Below are 12,369 nucleotides of genomic sequence, written 5' to 3'. Positions count from 1 at the left end.
TATATATATATATATAATATATATTAGTGCTGTCAAACGATTAATCGCATCCAAAATCAAAATTTTGGTTTACATAATATATGTATGAGTACTGTGTATATTTGTTATGTGTATATAAATACACACATATGCAGTATAATATATTTTGGCATTACTTGCATGTGTTTGTATTTATATTTGGGTTCAGTAAGTGTTTTGTTTTTTTAAGAAATTAAACATTTATTTAGCAAGGATGCACATAATTGTGATAGTGACAGTGAAGACATTTATAATGATGATGATGCTTTTTAAAAATAAAAATTATATTCATCAAAAACTCCAAAAATATGAAGCAGCACAACTTTTTTCAACATTGATGATAATAAGAAATATTTCTTGAGCAGCAAATCAGCATATTCGAATGATTTCTGAATGATCATTTGACACTGAAGACTGGAGGGAAATTCCGCTTTGCAGCAGAGAAATAAATAACCTTTTAAAAGATATTAAAATAGATAGAAAACACTTATTTTAAGTTATAATAATATTTCACAATATTGCTGGTTTAATTGTATTCTGAATCAAATAAATGGCGCTTTGGTGAGCATAGCTTCTTTCCCTTTCCTCAAAAAGAAATAAATCAATGAACAATCTTATCGATCCCAAAATTTTAAACAAAAACGCAGGATGATTTACACCACAAAATTCAATTATTAACTTTGGTCTCATCTGTCATAATCCACTGCTGTTTTAAAGCACTGACAGCTGCTTTTTGATCTCAGGCTTTGTTTGAACGGCTCAGGATTGTTTTTATCGTTACTGAAAAACTACAATTAAACAAAGCAGCCATCTGGAAATGAAACGAGCCGTTCGATAAAGCAGACGCTGCGAATGTCGGCCTTTTGATTGGCTCTGTCCTTTGTGTTTGCCTGCAGGTCTGGAATGTCATTATGGAGCAGAACAGCCTTCAAGATCAGAATCAAAATTACACAGTGCCGGTACAGAACGACACACACACACACAGACACACACACGTGCAGCTGCCTGGGCACACACTGTTATTACAACTGCAGACAGAAGCTTTTATGAATCATCGCAGTGATAATGCTGATATTACCACACTGCTCTGACTCTCACTGTCTCTTTCTGTTCCTCTTTCTGTCTCTCAGAGGAACATGTTAGGATATGGATTCTATTCGGTGATGTCCAACTTCCTCATCGAGAAAAAGATCGGCCGCGGTCAGTTTAGTGAGGTTTATAAAGCCACTTGTCTACTGGACAACCAGCAAGTGGCACTAAAGAAAGTACAGGTGAGCATGTCTTTAAATTGCATTTTACTTATACTGTTGCAGCTTGTATACTAAATGCAAATGTATGCAAAATGTGCAGTGTATAACCAGAGAAAACTATCCATAATGCAATGCACTTGACCTTATCTTACATTGCTCAACATTAAATGACCAAATTTGACACAACCGTGCGTCTGGGTGGATGTTGTAAATAATATTGTTGTTTTCTCAGATCTTTGACATGATGGATGCTAAAGCCCGGCAGGACTGCATTAAAGAGATCGACTTGTTAAAGGTTAGCAGCATGCGTTTTTTAACTCAAACAACTGTCTCTGTTTTTCAGAGTTTGGTGATGTTTTATTTTCATTCTGTGATTGCAGCAACTGAACCATCCAAACGTCATTAAGTATTTGGACTCGTTTATAGAAGGAAACGAGCTGAATATCGTTCTGGAGTTAGCAGACGCTGGTGACCTTTCCCAGATGATTAAGGTCAGTGTCAGGCAACACATAAAATTTTATTAAATGTGCATGTGTCAGTGTTATTTTAATATAGTTTTTGTTCATATTTGTTCATAATATTTGTTAATGTTTCGAATATGATATGATTTTTGGGTGTTCTGTTTTCATATTAATTTTAGTTAAAGTTTTAGTAAATTTGCTGGGTTTTTTAGTTTTTAGTTGTTGTTTTTTAATGTATATATCGTTTTTATTAAGTTGTAGTTTTTTAGTATTAGTTTATTTATATAATGCCTTCCCAACTAGCTGAAACACAATTATTGATATCCTATATATTACAGTTTCTTTCAATATTTTGAATTAGATTTTATTTTTGTATTTACTATTTTTATTTTTATTTTAGCAATTTTATTGTGTGTTATTGTCAATTTTATTAGTTTTAGTTTTTTTTGAATATGTATATGTAGTTTTTATTCAGTTGCAATTTTTTAGCATTATTCTAATTATTTAGTGTGTGTGTTTGTGTGTGTGTGTATATATATATATATATATATATATTTACACGCACACACACAAATAGTGTTTATTAAGTTGCAATTTTTAGCATTATTAGTATTATCATTTTCTATTTTAATTTGTATTTTGACATTTGATCAGTTTTAGTATTAGTTTATTTCGTTGTTTTAGTACAACTTAAACTAAACGTCTTTGTAACTGGCTGAAATAAAATAAGTTTGTTTTATACTTTATTTCAGTTAATATTCTATTTATAAGCAAAGGAAATGTTTTTGGTTTTATTATTAGTTTTAGTTAATGATAATAACCCTGGCATGTGTGTAGTATTTTAAGAAGAAGCGGAGGTTGATTCCTGAACGAACGATATGGAAGTATTTTGTGCAGCTGTGCAGCGCGCTGGAACACATGCACTCACGCAGAGTCATGCATCGAGGTAAACTCACTTTCTTTCTAATACAGACACATATGATTTTTTTCATTAATGTGCCCTCATTTATTTTGTTCTTCTGTAATTGTTTGTGTGTGCATCAGATATAAAACCAGCCAACGTCTTCATCACAGCTACTGGAGAGGTCAAACTCGGTGACCTTGGACTAGGTCGATTCTTTAGCTCCAAAACCACTGCTGCACACTCTCTTGGTACCACTGACCTCCACACAAACACTCAAATAAACACACACTTCATGCATGTACTGAATGGAGTGAAATAACAAAACCAGCCAGTCCATTCAAATATGCAAATACACAGGAACTGCATACCTGCTTAACATGTATCTGCGTCTTTCCCAGTTGGAACTCCATATTACATGTCTCCCGAGAGGATTCATGAAAACGGCTACAACTTCAAATCAGACAACTGGTCCTTGGGTTGCTTGCTGTATGAGGTACACAAACGCATACAATAATTTGTTCATACTAGCGTCCAAAAGGTTTCATTTATTTTTTGAAAGAAGTCTCTCCAAGGCTGCATTTATTTGATCAAAAATACAGTAAAAAGTGAGATATATTATTGCAATTTAAAATAACTGTTTTCTATATGAATATGTTTTAAAATATAATTTATTCCTTTGATGCAAAGCTGAATTTTCAGCATCATTACTCCAATCTTCAGTGTCGCATGATCCCTCAGAAATCATTCTAATATGCTGATTTGCTGCTCAAGAAACATTTCTGATTATTACAAATGCTGAAAACAGTTTCTGCTGCTCAATATTTTTGAGGGAAATATGATTTCTTCCCAGATTCTTTGATGAACAGAAAGTTCAAAATAGCATGTATTTGAAATAGAAATCTTTTGTAACTTTATGATTTTTTTTACCAATAAAATTCAGTTCAAATTAAGGTCAACTGTTGATTACCATATAAAATCATTTTAATTTGCCCCTTAATATGTATAAACAAACACAAATTGCTTTACAGAAATGCACTTGCAATCAAAGTATATGGCAAGGCACTGTACTAGAATAAATACTGAAATACATTGTTTTGAAAGTACAGCCACAAGAATAGTGGAACAGTAATACTGTCAAATAGTAAGCAAGAACAGCAGAAAGAGACGTGATTATCTTCTGATGAGTAATATTTGTGTCTCTCAGATGGCAGCTCTGCACAGCCCCTTCTACAGCGACAAGATGAACCTGCTCGCATTGTGCCACAAGATCGAACAGTGCGATTACCCTCCTCTGCCTTCAGAGCACTACTCACAGAAGGTACAACACACACACACAGCATTACATGCCTCTGTTATGAAAACCATGAGCTAACATCTCAATACTCCAGCGAGCACAATCATGCATGATGCTGTAGAGCTATTAGAGCTATTGTCACTTCATAGTGCTGCATGATGCATTTGCAATAGTTAAGTTTCACCTTGTATGTGTTGCAGCTCAGAGATCTGGTCAGTATGTGCATCAACCCAGATCCTGACCAGCGGCCCGACATCAGCTTCGTCCTGCAGTTCGCCAAACAGATGCACCTGTGGTCGTCCAGCACCTGATACAAACACACACACACCTGCAGCAATGAGGAGAACCATTGCGCAAACCTGTGATCTCTGCTGCTCTCGCAGTCCAACTGATCAGGCTATAGAAAGATCTAGAAATGAGTAAGGAGAGAATGCCAACAGTGTCTATGCTGTTTTAAGCTGAGCGTTTCTCTAGATTTGTATTGAAAGGAATGCCGATATATTCTGCTGTGCCTTCGAATGATGTATCACAGTGCTGTATGCTGATTGGTTCAGAGAAAGTTGGTCAGGTCAGATGACCAGTGCCTCATGTTGATGATGTCAAAGCAAGGTGGTTCCATTTATACATACTTTTACTGTAGGCTTATATTCATAACAGCATTTACAGCCTTACAGTTCGTTACTTATCTCTCTTTATGTATCTGATACACACACACACACACACACAATTGTCGAGTGTTTTGCAAGGATTCAGCAGTTTTGTTCTCTGGTCAAGTATCTACCATATAAAAGTATTCATTATATCCAAAGAGATGTTATTTTTAAGGAATTTTGAAGCATTTGCTCATGTTTAAATGTGTAATTAACAATAAAATGTAACTGGAAATATTGACTTTGCGACAGCTTTGTTTTGAAGGACATCTGAAGCGTTTTAAATCATTTCCATTAGTGTTGTTTATATTAGATTTTCCTGAAGAAAAAGACCCCAATTATTATGAATTGAGAGTTTGTATTATCTACGGTTTTTATTTAGCGCCCCCTGGTGATAAGCAAATATAATAAGTACTATCATTTATCACATAAAACATAATACACTTATTTGTATTTCAACCCTTTAGCTACTGTAACTTGAGCACATCTGCAAAAGATTTCTATTTCAAATTAATACTGTTCTTTTGAACTTATCAAAGAATTCATTTAAAAAAATGTAGCAGCACAACTGACTTTAAAATTGATAAGAAATGTTTCTTGAGCAGCCATATCAGCATATTAGAATGATTTCTGATCATGTGACACTGAAGACTGGAGTAATGATGATGAAAATTCAGCTTTGCATCGCAGGAATAAATTGCATTTTAAAATATATTCAAATAGAAAATAGTTATTTTAAATTCTATTAAAATTTCACAATATTACTATTACACTGTATTTTTGATCAAATAAATGCAGCCTGGGTGAGCATAAGAGACCTACCCAAAATTTAATTTGCCTGCCATACTTTTATATTAAAAACACAAAATAATAGGTTATCTGAAATAAATGATAATGGATGCACAAGAAAGACACAAACTTCAACTTACAATGTCTTTTATTGGAAATAATGAAAAATGACTAAACCACCACATAAGACTTGGGGTCAATGGTAAAGGTTGAAACAAACAGATCAAAGCGTGGTGGTTTGTGTCATCTCAGGAGGTGTCCATGGTCTGCACGCTTTCCTCCACCACCTCCAGGTTCAGAGGAGTCACGGCCTTCGTCAGAACCCCGGTAGTTCCATGCTTGTACCTGTAGCTTCCGGTCCTGTGAGGAAAATACACAATGAACTTAAAGAAGATTCAACTCCTGCAAAGAAACTAAAGCCTAATCCCACACGACTCTAATCAGGACAAAATAAAACCAATCCAGACCAGGGAAATGCACTTTGGTGCTCTACAAAAACATGTATAATGATGTTAGCAGAAGACTGTAAGAGAAAAATCACCAAACAGCTTGTCAGTTTGAACAACTCAACAACTTCAAACTCACGCCTGGTTAGTCAAACACATGCAGGTTACAGTTATGTCTAGACGTGGTGCACATTTGAACACACGGGTTACTCACACAGGGCGTCCATAAACCTTATCCTCCCTTAAAAGGGAACAGTGAAGCAAGAGCATTTCATTTGGTTAAATTCTGATTAATATCATGCACACATGTGGCGGCCTGCATTAACAGACCATTTGTGACTAGACTGCACAATAATTGCAATAAGCTGATTATGTAACAATCATAACATGCCTTTTCTTAATCATATAAGCTGGCATTTATGTCAGTTTAAGATTCTTTTTAAAAAGCACACTCAGATGTTCACGTGAATTAGACTGATTACACAGATTTCATCACTGCCTCCATGCCATCATGCAGCAAGTGTGACTGCAAAGTTTAGACAGGTGTGTAAGAGGTGATGTTCCTCTGGCAGTACAGATGCTCACCTGACTCCCTTCTTGTTGGCCATGTCATGAGGTCTCAGGTAGTCCACATTACCCTTGGTGATCACACACAGGTCGATGTTGCTGCCTGAGCCCAGATCATTAAAGATACCGGCCGCTATCGCATCCCGCACCAGACGCTTGGCCTCTTCCTCCTGATCGACACAACCAGCAGCATCATATTGCTAACTGCAATGGATTATACTGTTCTCATGTGTTTTAACCAATTTACAGGAATATTGCATTCACAAAAAGCAATTTACAGCTCATATTTCAAATATCAAACCCAAAATTACTATGCATGTATTTTTAAGAATTAGTAAGATTAGCTCCCATGACTTCAGTTTAAAAATCACACTATTCTCAGATATTGTAAATTTGTCCATATCTGTTTGAATCCTGAATATATACAATAACATTCAAAACTTTAAGGTTGGTTTTTTAAATGTTTTTGAAAAGTCCCTTATGCTCACCAAGGCTGCATTTGATTAAAAATACAGTAAAAACAATAATATTGTGAAATATTATTACAATTTAAAATAACTGATTTCTAATTTGATGTATTATAAAATGTAATTTGTGATGCAAAGCTGAATTTTTAGCATCATTACTCCAGTCTTCAGTGTCACATGATCCATCAGCAATCAATCGAATATGCTGATTTAGTGCTTATTTCTATAAATGCTGTTAATGTTTCTATAAATGTTGTGCTGCTTAATATTTTTGTGGAAACTGTGTTACATTTTTTTTCGGGATTCTTTGAGAAATAGAAAGTTCAGGAAAAACACCATTCTTTAAAAACGAAATATTCTGCAACATTATAAATGTCTTTACTGTCACTTTTTATCAATTTAATGCATCCTTGCTGAATAAATGTAAAAATTTCTAAAAAAAAAAAAAAAAAAAAGCCTTGCTAAGATCAAACTTCTGAACGGTAAAAAAAAAAAAAAGAGCCAAAAAGACACGTAAATGCACACGAGGGAGGGTTACCTCCATATTAGGCCTGTAGCGATCCTCAAAGACTGCCATTGCTGCCAGAGATCCAGAACCTGATGAGACAAACACATGCTAATGTTACCAGTGAGAAGCAGCCAATCAAAAGGATCATCTTCTGCAATAACAGATTAAATGATGCATGTTATCTTGTCATATGGGGCACACTAGCAAAGCCAGTCAGTCAGAGAGACATCTATTTTGGCACCAATCAAAAGCTTTTCAGAAACACAATGTCTCCCTCTTCTGGTGGAATGGGAAGATGATTCATAGGTATGTAAGTGTAACTCACCCATAGTGACGTAGGGCAGTTTATCTGTTGATCCGTGTGGATAGATGCTGTATAAGTGTGGGCCATTGCAGTCAACCCCTCCAAGGACTAAAGCAGCGCCAATATATCCCTGATACCTACATATGAAAACACAGGGTATACACTCCCGATCAAAAGATTGGAATAAAGATTTGTATTATGGTTTTGAAACAAGTTTCTTATGCTCACCAAGGCTGCATATATTTGATCAAAAAATACAATAGAAACAATAATATTGTGAATTGTTATTACAACTTAAAATAACCATTTACTATTTGAATATTGTTAGAACCGTACTTTATTCAAAAAAGCTGAATTTTCAGCATCATTGCTCCAGTCTTCAGTCTCACATGATACATTTTTTGAGATTCTCTGATGAATAGAAAAGCATTTATTTGAAGCACAAGTCTTTTGTAACATTATAAATGTCTTCACTGATGAAGACTGCTGAATATTTTTTTACATCTTACAAACTTTGAGTGGTAGTGTATTGTGGTTTCCACAAAAAAAAAAAAAATAAGCAGCACAACGGTTTTCAACTTTGATAACAAGATATGTTTCTTGAGCAGCAAATCAGCATATTAGAATGATTTCTGAAGGATCATGTGACACTGAAGACTGGAGTAATGATGCTGAAAATTCAGCTTTGTATAACAAGAATAAATTACATTTTCAAATATATTCAAATAGAAAACAGTTCTTTTAAATTGTAATAATATTTCACAATATACCTGTTTTACTGTATTTTTGATCAGTAACATCCAGCCTTCTTTCAAAAACATTTAAAAAGCTTAATTATTCATCATGGAGCACTGTGATGATTCATTACCTGAAGAGCATCTGTTTGAGCATGCGGTTGGCGGTGGTGACTCGTGGGAGACGGCCGGTGGACAGAGAATGGAGCTCCAGGTTGGAGGAGATGATCTGTGTGGTCATCTCAGTGTCCGCCGCGGTACCGGCTCCACAACAGCTACAGAACAAGAGGAAGAGAGAGCGAGATGGTTTCAGAACAATGGCAATGGATTTCAGGGATTGTAAATTAGTTTCATTGTAAAACTGTCTATAACGATGTGTTTGTACTCACTATATGTTGGGAGAGATGTAGTGAATTTTAGAGCAATTCTTATCAGCGACGACCATTCCTTCAGTCGCACGAGTGTCTGCACCTAAAACAACACCATCCTGAGAGCGAGAGAGATGATTTTTATTTGGCGATTTTCCTTTTAGGTCACCTTTTTTTTGGACAGATATGAGGTTATGAAGTTAAACCGTTTACTTTTAGATATTACACTCATCTATGCTTTTTTCTTACCTTGTAAACGACTCCACAAATGGTGGTGCCGGTTTTACGAGCAGCAGGAGAGCTGAAACCGAGCTTATTGATGTCTGCCTCCAGAAGAGCATTTCTATAAAAACACACACATTTAATATTTTTTCCCCAACTTCATTTTATTTATTCAGCCCTTTATATTTCAACTCCGCTCTTTCATTAACTTGGATAAGATTCTAAATTAGCAACAAAAAAGCAAACCGCTATTTGTTTTGACCAGTCAGCATATGTGTGTATTATTTTGTTGACTCGTACTGACAGCATGTCAACAACAGATTGATCCGCAAAGTTCTGCTGACAACTAGTGGACACTTCTAACAAACCCTTATATTAGCACTCTTTTGTGGTTAATACAAAAAGATTTACCTTTATGATGAAACAACCAAATTAAGCCAACCGAATGAGGTTTTTATAACAGAAATCATTCATTACATTACAAAACAACAAATGAAAGCTTCGTATTTGATGTTAACGTTACAAGACTCAGTCATGTAAGTTATCACGTATCTAACTCTTAATTTTTCTCTTAGTTATTAATCAAAAACAAATCGCAGAAAGACTTGATGAATTAAAAGAAGTTGTTTTTAATGTAAAAATTAATAAACTCATGTAATTTGAGAGTTTAAATGTTAATTTAGACTGAACTTGCGACATAGACTATAAGCGCGGGGTCGTAGCCCACCAACAACAACAAAATCTCAACAATAATAAACAAAAACACGTTAACCTTACAAAACATATTTCTAAATTTTAAACATAACGTATTATGTCAATTGATGTGTTTTTCATTAAATAAAACCGCTATTCAAATGAGTTTGGATAAATTCTCCTGAGTCATCCACACAGGCCGTGACTCAACCGATCCCTAAAAGGCCTTTAAAATACACTCAAACTCTTTATTGTTTCACCGAATCAATAATATAAAAACTACCCCACTTCACCGGCTAAATTCCTGTTTATATAAAGCGAGAAATCTCACCTCTTGCAGTTTTCGAAACTGAAACCACCGGGGCGATACTGGCACACTGAGACGCTCGCCATGATTCTGCGGTCCCGTTTCCGGGAAGCGCGAGACTAGCTTCCCTCTGTGTTACACGCTTGAGCTTCCGCGCCCCACCTCATTTCTATATAGACATATGTGATTTCTATAGCATAAGCGCGGTAGGAACCTATAGAGAAGGAACATATACCATGTAACACGTGCTTCTGCCTCACGCTCTCGCCATATCGTTCAGATTCAGATTCTAGAAACAGCCGACATGGAAAATCAGCGTTTACATTCCCAACTCACTATGACACGTTATAGTTCTTGTAATATAACTACCGTTACTGTACTGTAGAAAGATAATGGAGTGTTGTCACACCATATGGACTCAGTTGTCACAATGAGAACCTGGTTTTTGACATTTATTTGAAGGAAATGTAATGTAATTGAATGTAAAAGATAGAAATAACTGACTTAAAACCATTTTAGCTGGAGAAAATACTAGTGTTCTAATAATTTTGGCCACCACTGTAGAATACATAAAATTTTTAGATATTTTATATTCAAAACACGAAAAGTAAATATAAGTATAAATTTAAGTACACAGGCAAAAGACACTGATTACTGATTAAAACAAATGTTTTTTTTTCTTCTTTTTTTACATTTTGTGTAACAAATATTGGATTTTTTTTATTTTTGTCCCAAAGATGTTCAAAGACAGTTTTGTTATTTTACAAGTTTGTTCAGTAGTGGAGAACATCCAACAAAATACCAACATCCACAAACGTTGAGTTTAATGTTTTATCACTATATTCAGACATATATGATAATTACCCATAACAGGAATGACCCCTAAAACTGGTTTTAGGATTGATGAGTGTATATAACACTTAGTGTTCCGTTCTACATGTGGCCTCTAGAAGGCAGTATACACTCAGATCGTAGTACGCAAATTGGAACAGGGTAAGAAACTTTTCCATACTGTACATTTTCTTGATTATATTGGAGATTTGAGGCTGCTATACGTAGTCTTTCTCTTGAGCTATGCACTGCTAATTTTGTCATCTTACTCTTTCCTGAACACAAAATACAGTTACGACTGGCTTTGTTAAAAAAACGTTTGTAGGCCTACATTTCCGTATGCCGTATGACTTGATGCCTATAGTTATTTCTCTAGCCATTAAATGAGACTTCACTAAATGTTTGGAACAGTGTGCGCTGAAACACTTCCATTTGAAAGAGAATTGAATACAGTAAAGAGAAATAAGCACAAAAGATTCCATCAATCTAAACGCGCTCTTCTCATCCACTCGAAACGAAACGAAACAAAAACTAGCTCAAATAGTCCAGCAAACTGCAGAGACTGCCTGCATCCGCGTGTGTTTATGTGTGCGTGTGATTGAAAAAAAAAAAGATGACAGCTTTCCTTTCATTAGTTTCTTTCACCACACATTCTCCTTTTCATTCAAATTCCGACTGAAAGGATACTTTGAATCATAATCATGTTTTGCATTTTTTAGTGCTCTGAAAGAATGTGTGTGAATGCATGTGTTTGTGTGTATCAGATCTGGTCAGTAAGGACATACTTTTACATGGTTGTCATGGAGACAGTATTCAGTGGGAAGATTCAGGTGTAAGGTGTGCTATCTCGCGCTGAGCTTCCTCCCTATTATACAGAGCTCTGCTAAATGCTCTGTGCATTAATGATTGAGTCATACTACAAGATAGGGTATATTTTATGCTTTTAAAAAATCTTATGTTTTAATCAGAAAAAATAGTATGTTATCTATTAAGGAAAACATATTGTAATCTTACACAATTATTTTGTGCACCCATGTTTCAGTTTGCTGAATGTCTCTTAAAGAAATAGTTCACCCCAAAAAAATTCACCCATGGAAATTTGCTGAAAATGTACTCACTACTCTCAGGCCATCCAAGATGTAGATGAGTTTGTTTCTTCATCAGAACAGGTTTGGAGAAATGTAGCATCACATCACTTGCTCACCAATAGATCCTCTGCAGTGAATGGGTGCCGTCAGAATGAGAGTTCAAACAGCTGATAAAAACATCACAATAATCCACAAGTAATCAACACGACTCCAGTCCATCAGTTAACATCTTATGAAGGGAAAAGCTACATGTTTGTAAGAAACAAATAAATCATTAAAGCATTTTAACTTTAAACTATTGTTTGTTTGTTTTGTTTTTTGTCTTTTTTCAAACATGCAGCTTTTCACTTCACAAGATGTTGATGGACGGTTGTCGTGTGGATTACTGGTGGATTATTGTGATTGTGGTGTTTTTATCAGCTCTTTGGACTCTCATTCTGACGGCACCCATTCACTGCAGAGGATCCA

General features: G+C 35.2%; 2 protein-coding genes across 2 annotated transcripts in view; one reads left to right on the top strand and one right to left on the bottom strand.

Annotated features, from left to right (window-relative positions):
* LOC107720928 (serine/threonine-protein kinase Nek6-like) overlaps positions 1 to 4,812 on the top strand; it is an 8,133-nt gene extending 3,321 nt beyond the window's left edge. Inside the window, exons 2-10 of the mRNA XM_016528760.1 lie at positions 915 to 977; positions 1,149 to 1,289; positions 1,501 to 1,563; positions 1,649 to 1,759; positions 2,567 to 2,675; positions 2,774 to 2,881; positions 3,032 to 3,126; positions 3,838 to 3,951; positions 4,128 to 4,812. Of these exons, the coding sequence (XP_016384246.1) occupies positions 915 to 977; positions 1,149 to 1,289; positions 1,501 to 1,563; positions 1,649 to 1,759; positions 2,567 to 2,675; positions 2,774 to 2,881; positions 3,032 to 3,126; positions 3,838 to 3,951; positions 4,128 to 4,238 (915 nt within the window). The 3' untranslated portion in view covers positions 4,239 to 4,812. The remainder of the gene's footprint in view (positions 1 to 914; positions 978 to 1,148; positions 1,290 to 1,500; positions 1,564 to 1,648; positions 1,760 to 2,566; positions 2,676 to 2,773; positions 2,882 to 3,031; positions 3,127 to 3,837; positions 3,952 to 4,127) is intronic.
* A 710-nt stretch (positions 4,813 to 5,522) lies between these two features.
* Positions 5,523 to 10,102, bottom strand: LOC107720886 (proteasome subunit beta type-7-like). Its single transcript, XM_016528714.1, has 8 exons — positions 10,007 to 10,102; positions 9,010 to 9,103; positions 8,782 to 8,879; positions 8,527 to 8,667; positions 7,680 to 7,795; positions 7,385 to 7,443; positions 6,398 to 6,549; positions 5,523 to 5,726 (listed from the first exon to the last, which is right to left on the bottom strand). Exons 1-8 carry the CDS (start codon positions 10,066 to 10,068, stop codon positions 5,615 to 5,617), a joined length of 834 nt encoding a protein of 277 aa, XP_016384200.1. The 5' UTR covers positions 10,069 to 10,102; the 3' UTR covers positions 5,523 to 5,614.
* Between the last annotated feature and the right edge of the window lie 2,267 nt (positions 10,103 to 12,369).

This window comes from Sinocyclocheilus rhinocerous, unplaced genomic scaffold (assembly GCF_001515625.1).
Source record: "Sinocyclocheilus rhinocerous isolate Xijiao unplaced genomic scaffold, SAMN03320098_v1.1 scaffold751, whole genome shotgun sequence".
Taxonomy (NCBI): Eukaryota; Metazoa; Chordata; class Actinopteri; order Cypriniformes; family Cyprinidae; genus Sinocyclocheilus; species Sinocyclocheilus rhinocerous.
This window is presented reverse-complemented; position numbering and strand designations above follow the sequence as displayed.